This window comes from Larus michahellis, chromosome 3, assembly GCF_964199755.1.
Source record: "Larus michahellis chromosome 3, bLarMic1.1, whole genome shotgun sequence".
NCBI classification, from domain to species: domain Eukaryota; kingdom Metazoa; phylum Chordata; class Aves; order Charadriiformes; family Laridae; genus Larus; species Larus michahellis.
In genome coordinates, this window is record NC_133898.1 from 81,873,739 (window position 1) to 81,890,682 (window position 16,944).

Consider the following 16,944-nt stretch of genomic DNA (forward strand, 5'->3'; position numbering starts at 1 on the left):
CCGTGAGGACTACAGTACCCAGGCTGCCTTGCGCGCGGGCGGTGGGCGCGTCCGCTGGCGGCGGCAGCGTGGGTGCGCGTTGCCGGGCAGTCAGCTGGCCGCGGGGCGATAAGAGGGCGGGCGGCGCGGGGCGGCGGCGCTCGGTGCTCGCTCGTATCCTGCTGCCCTCGGGAGGGAGACAGGGAAAGGGCGGGAGAAAAGAAGAGACGCCCGCTCCGCCATGGCCGAGACGATCGCCGACACCCGGCGGCTGATCAGCAAGCCGCAGAACCTGAACGACGCCTACGGGCCGCCCAGCAACTTCTTGGAGATCGACGTTGGCAACCCCCAGACGGTGGGGGTGGGCCGCGGCCGCTTCACCACCTACGAGATCCGCGTCAAGGTGAGGGCCGGGCCCGGCTCGGTGGGGAGCGCTGGAGCCGGTCCTGCTCCCCCTCACCGAGGGGCCGGCCCTGCCGCCCCGGCCCAGGCGTGTGGCCGGGGGAGCTCCACCGGGTGCGTCCCCGCGGTGGGCCCCGGCGCCTCGGGAGCAAATACGGGGCTGGAGAAGGGGAATGTGTGTCGGTGTTGGGGTCCGGCCCCCTCCTCTGTAAGCGGGAGGGGTGTCCCTGGGGCTGGGGCTGGCCGGGGTGGCGGTGACAGGCCGCTGCCGTGTCCTTCAGGGCCTGTTTTTGAGGTAGTGTGGTGAGCGGTGCTGGGGAGGTGATGGCTGAGCAGCGGTGGACTTCATCCTCGGTGTGAGAGCAGGCCCCAGCTTCTGCGAGCGACTGGAGCTGATAACTGGTGTGGTAGCTAAGATGACACGTCTCGGTCAAGAGATAACCAAAGGGCAAATGTTCTTTTGGCACTGCTGGGTGCAGCTGCCATTAGACTGAAATATTGCTGTGCTGCGAGCAATTGTGCAGGTTTTGGCTGGGATAGAGTTAATTTTCTTCCTTGTAGCTGGCACGGGGCTATGTTTTGGGTTTGTGCTGAAAACAGTGTTGATAATACAGAGATGTTTTCATTATTGCTGAGCAGTGCTTACACAGAGTCAAGGCCTTTTCTGCTTCTCACACCACCCCACCAGCGAGTAGGCCACATTAAGCCACAACAGCTTGGCTGTCTCTAAGTAAATAAAAGTGCAAACTCTCAGCAGTCTGCGATGTAGTAATATGGGTGTATCTGCCTTGAGAAGGAGGTCAAGTTCAGGATTCCAGCAGCCTCAAAAGTCCATAGAGAATGTGTAAATAAGTCTAGTGGGCACATTTGCTAGATCAAAGTTAGCTGAAGTGATAAGGTGAGTGTATATGGGGGAAGCATTCCTGCTTTCTTTTGCCCCTGAAATATAAATTGCGTGCCTAATGAACAGGGCTGTTTCTCACCATGGGCTATCACATACTCTCTCTCAGTAGCATTAGAGCCCTTCCTAGCTGAAAGGGCTGTGTTCACTGACTTGCCCCAAAGGCTAGTAGTCTTGACTTCACATAGCTTTTCTCAAGCTCATTACTGTGTTCCCTGGATTTTCTAGCTTCATAAACAAGGCCTGGAGGAGTGGACAGACAAATGCAGTATCTATGGCATGGTCCTCACCTGTGGCTTGTAGGGACTTGAGACAGGGCACCTTTTTAGTTTATGCTGCCAGGGATAATCTGGGTTGAGAAAGATGACCTTCTACAACTTTATCTTTTTTGTAGCTTGTGGTTGAGTCTACTGCCTTGTATAGCTTTACTCTGTCACAGCTGATTGAACCTAGTCAGTTATTACAGGCTGTAATAAGAGGGGGAAGAAGCTTCATTAAGCCCCTGCACACGCTTTCTGCAATATGAGTTCAGCTTTCACTGAACGCCATGGAGTGCATATGCCTTCATGGCAGGGAAGGCTTCAGGTGAAGACTGCTGCCTTGGTCACTAAAATTCTTCAGACAAGACTAAAACCCTGTGTGGATATTCCAGTGTTAAAGGTCTAAGTTCTCAGTTTAGTGTAATTTTATGTAAAAGAGCAAAATCAACTGAGATCTAAAGCTGCTAGGGAGGATACTTTTTTAATTCTGATGCTCCTAAATTGTCATGTCCAGTAGCTATTCTCGTGTTTCAGGATGTCTTCATAGGGCAAGAAGAATAAACTAAAATAATTGTAGCCTGTGTTTGGCCTCTGTGTGAGGGCAAACTGGAACTTGCCAACTTGTGTTGCATTACACTGCCCTTATCAGGATCCTAGTTGTCCACTTAGCAGAAAGATGTAACTCTACCTTGCTGGGAAGTGTTTGTGCCTGAAGTTCATGATGACTTTTCTTTCCATGAGACCAAACATTTGGAATTGCTGGATCCAGGGAAGATGATACAAAAGGGACTGAGCCGTCATATGGCCTTGGGAATGAGACCTTTGCTGTGATTAAAAAATAATATTTTTTTTAAAATCCCCAACTGAAGTTCTTCAGCAGAAAGGAAAGCAGAAAAACAGGTTTTGAGACAGGTTACTCTTAGCCCGTGTGCTGGTTGGTGTAGAAAATTCTGGATTCCTGTTGTAACGGAGACCTAGAAGTGACTTGAACAAACAGACCCTGTGATAGTACTGTGACCTTCCTCAGTTCTTCCTCCCAGTCCAATTACTGTATAAACATTGCTTCCTCTGCCCTCCTTACTTGCATCTTTGCATGCCTGTATATGGGACTATCTCCTATAATATATGATCGTTCCCTTTCCAGTTGTGCACTACTGTACACGTACTGTATCCATGCTGTATACATTTATAGCTATCATGAACTATAAAATTGGGTTTTATGGCTGTATGCTGGAAGGCTACAGAGCAGGTAATACAAGTCATGCAGAATTATGTTCACTGTCTAAACTTGTATCAATTAGCTGCTTCTCAGCAGAACACAGGCCATGTTGCTAATATGCAAACTGCAGCATGGGAGAAGAGTTTGAACTTGAATTGCTGTAGTATCGTATTTCTAAAAGGTAGGCCTTGTACTATAAGCCGCTTGTTGGAGCGTGGCAGACAATAGCCACCAGCTAGCCTCTGCGGTTTGACAATTGCATGTGGTCACAGAAAGTAGCAGCTGACATTGGCAGTTTCCCCCAGCAGTGCTAGAAGTGTCAGCGGAACAAACCTGAGAAGATGGAGCGAGTTACCTGTGTCATATCTGGAAAGCTATGTCTTCAACTAACACCAATGTCAAAATGTTCAGTGGTGCAGAAATGGATGGGTTAACTGCTGCCAAGTTCTGGTAAAAGCTATTGGACAGCCTCACGTTATGGTGGGAGGTCATGCTAAGTCAGAAACATTGTCAGAGAGGACACTGAGATTCAAGTTGGTGTTGAAGCAATTAGACTTGTACCATTGTCATGGTGTTCACAATCTTGGTCCAAGGGTAATTCTATTTTTATTGCTTTGAATCTCAAAGCTTAACTTTTTGGGGGAAGACTGAGCTTGCTATCAGACTCTTGAATTGATGCCTGATAATTAATGTCTTGCAAAAAGTACTTGTGTTGAAATACTGCAGGGTTTTCCCCAAAGGTTTTTATTGGCAAGCTTTCTACTGGTATTGCAGATAAAGCATATCTGTTGCTTGGAGAGCAACAAGTGGAACAACTTAATGCTTTAGTTCTTGTATCCCTGTACTCATCAACTTCTGGTGGAAGTTAGAAAACCGAATGCGGAACTCAAAGGTTTTGGGTAGACTGCTCAGCAATATACTACTGGATAAGCAAGTCAATTGTATTTCAGTACTTACGAAAGTTTTTCATAGCATGTGTCTCTGTGCAGGCTAGTAGGATGGCTGTGCATTGTGGTAAAGAGGTAGGTAGGGGGCCTACAGGAAGGATGGGGAGGGACTCTCTATCAGGGAGCGTAGTGGTAGGACACAGCGTAACGGTTTCAAACTGGAAGAGGGTAGATTTAGATTGGATATCAGGAAGAAATCCTTTACTGTAAGGGTGGCGAGGCACTGGAACAGGTTGCCCAGGGAAGCTGTCGATGCCACGTCCCTGGAAGTGTTCAAGGCCAGGCTGGATGGGGCTTTGAGCAGCCTGGTCTAGTGGGAGGTGTCCCTATCCATGGCAGGGGGATTGGAACTAGGTGATCTTTAAGGTCCCTTCTAACCTGAACCATTCTATGAAACGCATGGTGCTTTCACAAGAAGTCAAGGTCTGAGTGCTGCAGGTAGAAATATACAGTAGTTCTAGTGGGCAACTTACTTCACAGATGGTCAGTTGGCCAAAGTACTGACTTTCTGAGCCTGAACTTGCATTAAATAACATTCTGTTATCAGCAAACTGGACAAGGTGGCGAGAGAAAGCTTCCCACTGTAGCAACCAGTATAAGGCGCACAATGTGGCAGTATGCCACTACAGTGCAGCTTGGCAATGAAAGTCAAATGTCTTGTTCAGTAATGGTAGATAATAGAAAATGCCATCCTGCAGTGCTAAAATAGCAGATTTGAGTGGGTCATGTTCTTGACAGCGTACTTGAGAATTTGCTTTCCATCAGCAGCATTAGGCAGTGAGTTCGTACCATTCTAAGGTGTCCTTTGTGTGAAGGCTTAGGGTGAGCTAAAAAGGAGAACAATGCAGTAGGGTATAAAGCTCTAAGTGCTCTTTCTGGTGAAGTGAAACTTGATAAAGTAGTCCTCTCATCTAAAAGTATCTAGATGATCACAGCATGGTGACTGTGCAGTGGTTAAAACTAACACAATCAACTAGACTGCCTGCAAAAGCAATACAACAATCCACTGCCTTTACCTCTTGAGGCAACAGTTAAGTTCTCAGTGTAAATAACTTTGCATGACATATGCTGTTTCTCAGGAGTTCACTCAGGAACCACCACGAGAAGGGTGGTGGTTCCCTCTACTTGTTATACCTTTTCAGGGTGGGCTTGTGCAACAACACTCAACACTCTTAAAGGGCATGTGGATACCTGTTACTATTTATAGGCTGTAAGCCAGTCCTCTCTCTTAATTCCAGGAAACATATGTAGAACGAATTACAGTTGTCATATAATCATCCTACAGCATGTCTGTGGTGCTCGGTCCAGTTCCAGGTATCCTTTAACTTCTACTGTAGTTGAGACAAATAGTTTTCCTGGTAAGTGGGTCAACAGGAACATCTTTGCTCAAACAGATTCTGTGCAACAGCTTCAGTTGCTAAATCCTTTAAGGAGACAACATGTAAGCTTTACAAGCTAACTCCAATCCCAGCAACTGGTGACACGCTTCAGAGCCATACACCCATTGTAAAAGCGGTGCCGTAGGAGTTAAGCACATTGGTTAGAATGCTGTCAGCAAAGCTTATGGGTATCCAGGAACTTGCTGCATTTGGGAAAATACCCTTTGTTAACACTATTTCATCTGTTGCTGTAGAGGTAAAAGTGACTTCTGTGCTGCCTATTCTAGTTGGGTTTCTCACCTAGACTAAAAGCTTACATTATCCATTTATGGTTAGTGAGAACTTGCAGAGAAGTCATTAATATTCAAACTGACAGAACTAAAAAAAATACCTTTTACAGGAGCTATTAGTCCAAGTAGTTAAAGAATTCTTTTTAGTCAAACCAAAGTTAAACAAAAAGCCTTCGTCTTAATTCTGTTTTTTAATGTTGAATGGCCTGTTGCCTCTGATCGTACTGACTAAACTCGGTACTAAGGTACACCTTAGTTTCTTGAAGTTCCACAGCTCAGTAGCTTGTCTTGAGATGTAGAAAAGTAATGCCTTGCTGCTGTGCGTCCAGTTGTTGTGAAATGTATCACTTGGGTGGTGCCAATGCTCTTTAAGGCAGCAGTTGCCTTTCCTTTGTCTTCTATAGAAAGACTTCTGGAGACCTGCAGAGGTGCTTGGCTACATAGGCCCAGCGTGGGGAAGGAAGTGAATACGCAGGCTAAGAATAGTATTGGTCCCAAAGGATTGGGGAAGTATATCAAAATACTGCTGAACTTGAGCTGCTTTTGAAAGTCTGTTCTCATTTTAACACATTTTTTTCAAGACTTAACTTTGATGCAACATTTGCATTTCAGCATATTTATACTAGTCTGACTTGAGTGACTGACTGATTTGACTCTGACTTCTGTGATCAAATCAAGTCAGGGTAAGATGGTAAATGAACTGAAAATGTAACTTGCTCAGAAAGCGCTTGTCTTATGCCATGGTTTTGCGAAGTGGCACTTTTTATCTGGTGAATGTCTTTGAAATGTTCTGTCCTTGAACGGTACAAAATTTCCCATTCTTCATGTGTTCATCAGGGTTTGAAGTTGCAGACTTTTCTCCCGCTATGGGAAGAATCTGCTTGTATGTGTAGTTGACTTCATCATTGTTCGGTTTCATAGTTAGTGAAGCTTGTGGTGGAGTAATGACTAAACACTGACTCAGTGTGGATGTGTTTAGGAATGCATAATCAGCACTAATTCTCTCTTTCTCTACAACTGCAAATCTTGCATCATGCTGCAAGGCTGCTCTAAGTGTAGTTAATTACTCTTTTAACACCCCACTCTAGACACTGCTGCCAGTTAGATATTTTTAGACTCCTCTTCAAATAATAAAAATGCAGTGATTCAGGTGGCTTGGTTTTTCTGTTCTGCAGCCCAGGTACTGTACTTTCACAAACACTAACTGTTCCCTTGAGCAATAATTCAGAGCTGGATAGCTGGAAGGCTAAGATCTTCCTAGGACACTGTCTAGGGAGACATGGAAGTGGCTCGGAAGAAAGAAAATTCCAAAGCAGGGAGAGTGGGTTTCCATGTCTATTGCATGCATTTGCTCTGAATAGCTGACTCTTCTGTAGAGGTTTTTGATTAAACTAGGTTCAAGAGCCTAGTCCAAAGGTACTGAACTAGTTTGGAGTTGACATCTGTTACTGTGTAAATAAAATAAGTCTCTGAGTAGTGCTTCTTATTAATATATTAGTTTAACTGGTGACTTGGACTTTCTTTACTTCTGCGTGTACAATGTGGGCCTTGATTGTCATGTATTAAGAGGGCACTCTAGTACAGTGCTGAACAGACCACATCAAATGGAACAATGACTAATCTTTGTAGGACAGATGGCTATGATCCAGGTAGGCATGTGGTGCCAGAGTATTTTCATACATCTTTATTTTTAGATGGCTTGCCAAAAAAGTGTCAGCTTGGACTTTAGAGCAGGCAGGTCTCTACCATTTTTCATCTGGGGAAATAAATAATGCAGTGTAGACTTATGAGCTTCTAACTCTAGGGTAAGTATTTTCTTTAAAGTTTTTTCACTTGGTAATGCAATGCCAGTTGTACTACTGGAGGCTGTTTTAGCAAGTACATAATCCAAATGCCCTACAGAGCACTGAGTGAAGGGTAACTTTCTTGTTGTGAGAATGATGAAGAAACCATAACTTTCTGGTCAAGGTATAAAACCAAGTATTTTATTAACTGAAGACAGGTCCATGAACATATTCCTTCTGTGGTTATTTGAGAACCCAGCTCAAAAATTCTGTTGTAGGAGGATCTTCTGGGGCACATGACAGTATAGTTTGTGTTGGCCATGAAGCCAATTTTGAAAGTATAACTACAAGCTAGTGTAAAATCCAGAAGAAAGTGAAGCTACATCTTAAGTGGTTTAAAGCCACGTCTATATCTGGAAATAAAGCTTCAGAGACTATTTCTATGGGCCTAAGCTGCAGCACCCCCTAAGTGTTAAGGTGTGCTACAAATTAATTAACAGGAGCTATTGGCTTTTATGTAGCTCTGAGGTGGCTACTTAAAGTGAATTTGCTGATCCAATAAAACTGGAACTATGAAGAGATTTTTTTGCTACTTAGTATACTTACTTCTATACTAGTTATTTGTCTCTTGTTTCTTGCAAGTTCTGAAGTGTAGGGATAATGGACTGTCTCCAGCTCGCAAAGCACATTAAAACTTTTGTTCCTGATAAAAATATCAATTGCAGCAATTCACTGCAATTTTGTCAGCCCCATTTGACCGTAGCTGGTAGATGTCAGCTAAGGATGCTAAAGCATCAACTTAACGTGATCCCTCTTCAGTCATTCTCAATGAGAAACAAATGGTAACCTGAGAGTAGGCCAAACCAGAGCATATGGCAGTCGTACCTTGCAATTGTGTAAGAGTAGGAAACCCTTCTCTTTAAAAGGAATATTTGGTATTTCAAAGGAGGCTTTGGCTGGCTAACCCTGAAATAATTTTCTAGAGTTACTAATTCTGTCTGGGTATTATAAAAGCTTTTGCCTGAATGTGTCCTTCTTGAATTGGGTTCCTGTTCTTACCCTTGGCTTCTGAGGATACAACCTGAAGAATAAAGAATCACTAAACAATCTGTTTTTCTAGACTTACTCTGCTTTGAGCCTTTTGACCGTGGCATACCATAATTCAGCTGTTTGTGATGTTGGTGAACTTGATCAGGCAATGATAGATGCTGCTTGGCAAAAACACAGGCAACCCTACACTAATTTTGGTAGAGCAGCTCTAGCTAGGCTCGAGGCATTGAACTTGGCACAGGTTAACTCTTGTCTAAAGACTGGTAGTCCTTGTGGTTGTGTTGCTATTGGGATTTTACTGCCCTTAGTCTTTAAGATGGAAAACATACTACCTCCATGTCTCAGTACTGTGGAGTGGGAAGTTCTATAGTTCTTGGTTTATCTTAAGTCAGTATTGTTTAAAACTTGGGTGTATACATATGGTCAATTTTTTCAGTTTCTATTAACTTTAGACTTCTTGCACGTAATGTACTTCCAGTAGACCTGGACACCAAGTGGATAAAAGGGGAGGTAGGACTCTGGTTTGATCAAAAGGACTGAAGCTTAGAAAAATATCAACCTCTTATCTGACCTTTTGTGGTGGAGAAAGAGGTTTCCTTCAGTAAAGTACACAGCAAAAATCTAAACTTCTAACAACTGAAGTTTAGAGCATGTTTGCCTTCTTTCTTGCTTTTTATAATTGCAGGAAATGGGGAGGTAGCTGCTTATGTCAAGTCGGGAAGGAAACAAACCACTGGCAAGGGTTCTGCAATAACAGTGGACTGCTGGAGCCAGTTTGTTGTACTAAAGGACAGCAGGCTCTTGCATTAAGAAAACCATAATACTTTTTTATCCACCCTGAATGCTACTTACTGGAATACCCCAGAATTCCCATTGGCTGACTGTAAATGTAGCCAAAGGGTGTAGTCTCTTGAGAAAGATTACAGCTTGTATGAAGAGATAGTAAGAAGCTTGAATTTAGCTTCTGAGAGTCAAGGCCACAAACTTCTATCAAAAGTGAGCTGAGTGCTTTCTTTCACTCTATTTTAATGGAAATAGAGTTGTATCAAGGCTACCATAACCTACTTGAAAAGACAACATCAAAGTAGGTGCTATGGCAACAGTGCAGCTTTATTCTCAGTCTGTTAAGGAGTGGGAGACATGGGCAATGCAGTGCTGCTGATGAGTGTTACACTGGCAGATGAGAAAATGAATCAAATTTACCTCGAACTATCCTGGGCAGCTACAGCTGTGGAGTTTCTGCAGTTGTGGGGGTGGGCTGGGCTGCAGTGACATTCAGAGTCGATCTTGTGGAGTGTCAGCATGATCTTTGAAGGAACCCAAATGCTATTTGCATTCAATTTGTCTGAAAACAAATTTGTAGGAGCGAGTCTGGCTACTTGCAAGGCTTTTTCCACTCACTGGGTAAATTAATCTAGTCTAGATAACAGAACACTTAAAATTAATTAGAATTCTAAACTAATGTATTTTAAATAAAGTATTCTGGTTTTCCTCCTGCATTTAAGGTAACTTGCATACCAGTATGGCTGTATTGGAGAGCTGTGTATCTGAAGCTGAATGAACAGTATTGACTAGTACTCAAATTACTTGCATTCTGCCTGTGAAAGTCTCCTCACTTGTATACATAAATGACTTTTGGATTTCTGACTGGGCATAGCTCAGGGATTTACCACAGTAACAGCTGGAAGACTTATCTGTTTATCCAAGCTACTGTCTTAGCACTGTCGTTTGCTTATGAGGTGAATTGGGAACTTCCTGAGCTTGGAGTTGAGCTTGTAGTTTGAATATGTTACAGTAACATAAATGTAGCTGAAGAAACATGCGTGGTTTTTTTTTGGGGGGGGGTGGAGGGCGGCTGCCTGGAAATCTATTAGCAGGTAACCACTGCTTCCCATTACCAGTTTGTTGAACACTAGCCAAATGACTGTAGAAACTTGTTTGGCATCTGAGTGGAGGAATGCAGGAGTGACTTGAGGGTCTGGGTTTGTCATCTGCTGTTTAACTATGTAATTTAACTTGGCACCAGTTCTGACAATGTTTATTCCAGTATACTGGCTTGGCCATTAACTCACCCAGCAGAATACAGAATATAAGTCCGACAGTAGTCAGAGAAAGCCTAATGGTTGTATACACATAGTCTGACACAGAAACAGTATCTAGACAGAATCTGTCTTGCCTTGGCACCTTTCTGTGCTTAATTTTGTGTTACGTGGGACTTCTGCAGAGCTGGTTTACTGATCCTTCTAGAATTGCTTTATCTGCAGTTCTGGCTAGTGACTTTTGGTTGTCTAATGTCTTAGGTAATGCATAATTCTTTCATGTTGAGGACTTGCATTCAAACTGCTAGGAGGCATGATTTCAGACTAGGAAGTTGTTGAAAACGCTTTTGATAAAAATGAGACTAATTATTACAGCGTAGAAGAAACAATTGCTGCAGTAATTATGCTGAATTTATCAAAGGAATGAGCTATGTTCCAGGGGCTGTGCCAAACTGGGTCATGAGTTTCATGACAGTAGACTTAGCAGATCAGCAGGCCAGAAAAATGACACTATAAAGCTGAATGAACGTGGGGAGAAACATTTGTAAAAAATGAAACTAGCCTGACTTCAAGTTTTGTGCCTTAACCTCATCTCTGTTCTAGCAGGCAAACAGGCACTAACAGCGTTCAGAATAGCTACTGGCACCTCAGTAACTAAACAAGGATAACTCTCAACATAAACTGTGAAGCTGAGAATTACTTTGTTTTACATACACTGTATGGTCTTCAAGTGACACTTCAACAGAAATGGAAAGTTTTTGTTGTCGTCTTCTACCAAATTCTTGCCCAAAGATAGCCTGTGCTTCAGCAACTGTCTAGCTTGCTTAATGAAAACCATCTATCTGTGGTAGATGGAGGCAGTAGGACATGCAGAAACCCTTCCTACTGAAGGAAAAAGTGGTCTGCTCAAAGAGGGTAATAATCCTTAGTGAGAAGGACTTCAGTTGTGAATATATGCTGTGTTAAAAATAGGGACCTAAGATGTAAATGGGTTAAGCAGTATAAAACAGGAGTCTCAAATTGCGGTTTTTAAATGGATCCTTTCTATCAGCTGCTTATCTGAAGAATACTGCTCTATCAGTACTAATTTCTGGAGGAAGGAAAATTGCTGTGGTTTCTGGGTTTTAAGGAACATGAGGCTTAGAAGTTGATCTCAACAGATAGCTCTGATTTGTATCCAGACCAAAGGACACGCGCTTTCCTTTAGCATGTAGTTGTCAAGACTTAATTTAATGGGAGCCTTCTAGCATACGCTTCAGTTTGAACATTTCCAGTGCTTATGATCAAAATTGGAGAAGATTTTTCAACTCAAAGGGAAAACAAGTACTCTCTCTCTCCTTTTCCCCAACTTGCTAGCTGGATTAGCATGTCAAAAGTTCAAAAAGGAATGTAGAAGGTAAAATGAGCTCAATTGGCACTTCTACCCCTGCATTGTACCTGTAAGCCTGATATGTTATTTAGAGATTAACTTTATAGACTTCATGCCCAGAAGCATTAAAAGAGTTCCTGAAGACCTGGGAACTCATTGGGACTTAGCTGCTTTTATTCAGTTCTAATCCCTCTTGTAAGTAACTTGAGAGAAGAATGGAATATTTTCTGCAGGTGAGAGCCTATATGTTAAATATTGTAAAGGACTTTCTACCCAAGACACTGACAAAGAATTGATGTTGTAATGTGGAAGGCTGAACTTGGTTAAAAAGCCAATAGCTGAAATCAGAGAAAAATAATCCAGTACTTCACTTCTGGGAATCTCCTTCATGCACTGTGGGGGATCTAGCTTTATTCACTCTTGAGTAGAGTATTCTTATCCTCAAGATGAGAGTGTTTATAAATAAAGCCTGACTTTTGACTTAAGGGCAATTTTATTATTAGTCACTAGTACAATCAACAATGTTTTATCTGGGAAGGAGAGCATGAATACTTCTAAACATTTAGCAATAACAGATTTCATAACAAAATACTGTTCTGTACTTTATAATCTGTAAATTATGGACTAAATAGCGTAATGTGAAAGTAAACAACTAACTTCTGAAGTACTTTTGAACAGTGACAGCCAAAAAATCATTGGCTGGCAGTAATACAATGGCCTGTAGTCATAGGGCTGCCTGGCGCAGGAAAGTATCTCTGCAGTTAAGCCTGTTTTGAGCAGCCAAAAGCACCACTCGATAGCTTAAACATAACAGCCTACAAATGGCTTCGTATAAGGATATCCACTCAAACTGGGACCAAAAGCTGAGTGAGGTGGCTTACAACTTAAAAAATAAAACAACACAAACCAGAACGCGGTAGCTAAGAGTGACTACTGTGCTTCTGCGAGCAGGAAAACTGGGGATAACTGTAGTCTCATGTGAACATCAGCTTGCTAGGGTACTCCTCAAGAGTCTTTCAAGGTTTATAAGACAGTGAATGTGCAGTCTGACAATGGTGAGCTTTATTCTGTTAGTGCTGGTTATGTATGGTAAGTACAGACTCTTGGTCTTGCTGTTAGTAGGTCATAACTTCTACAAAAACGTTTGTAGCACTCTAGCCAGTTTGCCATCTCAACAACATTTAAGCTTCAGATTGTGATCGTGGCACTTTCCATTCTGGGGATGTCATTAGGAGAGTGCTTTCTTGATGTCTAATCTTAAAATGATGTGCAACTTGGATTACAGCAATGGGATAACCTGCCCCCAAAGAATGAATAGCAAGTAATATAGGTTTTTAGACAAGTTAGTGTAGGACACCTATCAAAATGCTCATGTATTTAACATGGTCTTTTGCAGTATTATAGCTTGGCTCCCATTTGATGTTTCTTTCAAGGCTATTAGAGTTGGGTGCTGACTCCTAGCCTTTTTGAGGAAAATTCTGCTTGGTTTAACTTTGTAGCAAAATAGTCTGCCCTCATCAGCACTGAATGTTGTGTTCCATCTTGGCCTTGTTGGCTTCCTTGGAGCTATCTAAACTCGGCAGCTTGGACTAGCAAATCTTCAACTTCATCTGGCCTGAATGGATTCACCGTAGGACTTAGTGGTTTTGCTTTTAAAGATGTTGGAGGCCATGTTGTATCTGGTAGCAAAGAAGTACAGGAAGCTTGGTTAATGTCCTACGCTGGTACCTGAAACACTCCATTGAATGCAGTAAGAGGAACCTGCATGGATTAAGAAGACTTTTTCTTCCCCCCAAAGTTTGTGCATTTATTGGCATTGGGAATCCAGCTCCTGCAAAAGTAAGAATAGCAGATGCTTGTGCAACCTTAGGAACATCTCATGTCACCAGTGAATCTGTTATTCTACTAGGTGATATGGTGACAAAATACCAGTGATTAGGATGCCATATAAATGAGGCCCACAGTTAAGCAGTTTGAGGCACAGCTTACTCATGTAGTTTACAGAGCTTTATCTGTATTTCTGTATTTTGAGTGGTTCTCAATACTGTTGTTGCTGAAGCAGAACTAATTTGTGATTTAACAGCTTGTTTCTTGCCTCTGCTTATCAAAACTTCTGATTTGTCTAATCAATAGCTTATGTTCTTGTTTTCAGACAAATCTACCTATCTTCAAATTGAAAGAATCTACAGTCAGAAGAAGGTACAGTGACTTTGAATGGCTAAGGAATGAACTAGAAAGAGAAAGCAAGGTGGGTAAAATGAAAGGTAAATACAAGTCTTCATAGACTTAAAGCATATATATCATATAGAGCAGTTATTGTGGTAGAGAATGTCCAGAACTAAAACACTGTCATTCAGCAAACTTCAGTTGTACAATGCTAGGACTATTTAATGGTTTTGAGTTAATTTGGAGTTAAACTACTTGAATTCAACTTACCTCTATGGCAAGTACTGTTCTCCTCTGGTCATGTTGTATTACTTCACTAGGGATGTGATTGATGAGTTGGGTCCTCTAAGAGGAAGAGGTGGCACAGGAGGTATGTAAACTTATTTACAGGCTGCACTTAAGGATACTTTTCTAAATCTTTCAGGTTGTGGTACCACCTCTACCAGGAAAAGCTCTTCTCCGTCAGCTCCCCTTCCGAGGAGACGATGGCATATTTGATGATTCCTTTATAGAGGAAAGGAAGCAGGCTCTTGAACAATTCATAAACAAGTAGGTGTTGGGTCTAGTTATCTGGAGACATACTCAGAACTCAGCTCTGGAAAACTGAATTAAAGCTGTTAATCTTCTAACTGTGGTAGCTGCACTAGGTTCAGAATAATAACTTTCACATAATCCTGCAGTAGAGCGTACTAACATTGCTCAAACAGTGTTTAGTTTGGATATCTTAATGCTTACCTGAACAGCTGAAATGAATGTTAGTGTTGTTGTTAATTTATGCAAATTACTACTAAAATTATAGCATTCAAAATAGTTCTACTTTTTCATTTCTGAAAAGGTATCCTCCATTGGATGAACAATGGAGCTTACAATGGGCTTACAGCAGTTTACTTTGATTGCAGATGTGAGGCATTATCAGCTTGTGTAATGATGCATATTTTCTCTAATCATCATGAGAATCTTTCTGAAATGTAAAAACACTACCTGAAGTATACACATATATAGTTTGAAATAGACACTTAAGGTTTTGTCACTGCCTTTCAAAGGGTGAGCAGAAATTATAGTAACAAAGTCTTATGATTCTTTTTCTACCATCTGACACTACTAACTGCTCTCCATGTAGTGACCTGAAGAGCTACTTTAATCTCTTTAACAATGTGGATCCAAACAGTGGGTAAGAAGGAATACTGTTGGTTAACCAGCTCTTCTGGTCTCTAGAGCCAACACTGTTCAGACCCAACTGGATTTGAGACTGCTGTCTTTAAACCTTCAAGCTTGTCAGTTCCACTAGCATTTTAATGTTGTTCAGTAGTAATGCTGTTTAACAGGGACAGAGGATGTCTGTGAGTTAAGCCAGAACTTCATCTGCTTGTCAGTTATTGTTAGTTCAGGCATGTGGCTTGGAGTTGCAAGTGACTAATTTGCATCTGTCTTGTGCAAGTAGGCTAAGTGTGACTGTATGAAATCTCAAATTTTTCTTCACACAGTTGCTTGTCAGCTCAATTTAGAGGTATTGCTAATGGTTCTGAGCAGGTAAAAAAAAAAAAAAAACCAACTTCAGAATACTCTTTCCTCTAGTCAAAGACAAGCAGAATGAATTTCCAGGGCATCTAGTTTTGCATTTATGCTACATGAAGGCAGACGTGCTTATAGTAAGATGGAATGTGGGGTTTTAAGTGTATACAATCAAGGCATTCATGACTGCAAAGTACAAATTTTATCTGTGCAGGCTTGAGACTCTACATTAAATGTGGAAGAAGTGCACTTACTGAAGGTTTTGTATGCTGAGTTTAGCAATATCTGGGGGAAGAAGGCTGTTTACATTCTGAAGCAGCTGATAGTGAAACAGTCATCTTAACTGAAATCTCTAAAAAAACTCAATATAGGTGACAGAAGTGGAGTGGCCAGTTTACTGGTATCATTTGTTCAGTCCTGCAGCAAGTAATACATTGATCTTGTAGAAGTGTAAAACTTTTTGGTCAATTTTTCCTCCATTGAGACATAAAAGCAGGCTGTTAATGTAGATATTGATGTAGTGGCAGGCTTGAGTACAGCTGGAACAAGATTCTTCAGGCAGAACTCCTAGTTATTCAGCTGCATCAATTTATTATAATGGCATGACCAACTCATCAAGCAAATATTACTAGTTAAAGTTTCAAACCATGTAGAAGCTTTAAGACTTATAGTGAGTACTCTAGGTACTAGTGAAATTGGTCCTGGAGTTAATTTACATAATATGTCACACTACTGCATTCTCAAAGCTGGTCTTTGCTGCTAGAACTAGAGAAGAGTCCCTCAGATAACTGATATCACTATCTAAAAAAAGATCTTGATGCACCAATGCTAATTCTTGATATCTAGGATGTTATTGAGAAGCTTTGTCCTTCTAGATGTAAAATCTAGGGGGACTAAATCACAGCAGTGCAGGTTGCTTGAGTCAGCTCTCTTGGGCCAGCTTGCTGGCACCACTACCTATAGTGACATTCACAGGGGTAGCTACACTGCAAAACATTTGTCTGCCTGAATGTGACTTTAGGGTCCATGAACACTTTTGAAGTAGCAGCTGCTCTGTGTAAGGGTCACCTTAGAGAATAATTCTGAGGAAAAGCCAATGCAGAGTGAGGTATGTATTCATGTGAAACCAAGGGCTGAATCTGAGACATCAGATCTAGTCTTGCAATTCAGCCACCAATTTGCAAGCCTCCCTGAAAGGGAGAAGGAATATGCTGCTGCCTCATCTCTTGTGTATCTTTCTCTTGAAGTTCAAGGCCAGCAACTGCAGTGTGATGGGGGTGAGAAACTCAAACTAGTTATTCCAGACTGTCTTCCTCATGAACTAGTGCTTGAGACTGCTGCCCATTTACCAGAATGTGGCAAGATTAATAGGCTTAATGACCGCACTTGAAATAATCTGTCAATGCTGAATAGGAGAGCTCAGCTTCCCCATTAAAGGGCACCCTCGATGACAAGTGAGTAGTGACAGGTGAATCTGTCCTGTTGTGAAATAGGCAGTAATAGGTACATTTGGAGAAGATGCACAAAAGTGCTTGGAAGTACCGATGCTGAGCCACTGGATTTGACTGTATTACACGTGTTCAACTAGATAACTTCCATTTGAAGTAGAAATATTCTGGCAGATATGGAGGCCATAAGGCTGACACA

The 16,944-nt window shown here is 42.0% G+C and overlaps 1 protein-coding gene across 2 annotated transcripts in view; it reads left to right on the forward strand.

The window, feature by feature from the left end:
• SNX3 (sorting nexin 3) overlaps window positions 1-16,944 on the forward strand; it is a 21,787-nt gene continuing 4,843 nt past the window's right edge. The window contains exons 1-3 of one of the 2 annotated variants that reach the window (XM_074580997.1): window positions 1-382; window positions 13,772-13,867; window positions 14,210-14,334. In XM_074580997.1, the coding sequence (XP_074437098.1) occupies window positions 221-382; window positions 13,772-13,867; window positions 14,210-14,334 (383 nt within the window). In that variant the 5' untranslated portion in view covers window positions 1-220. The remainder of the gene's footprint in view (window positions 383-13,771; window positions 13,868-14,209; window positions 14,335-16,944) is intronic. The other variant, XM_074580998.1, reaches the window with a different exon arrangement.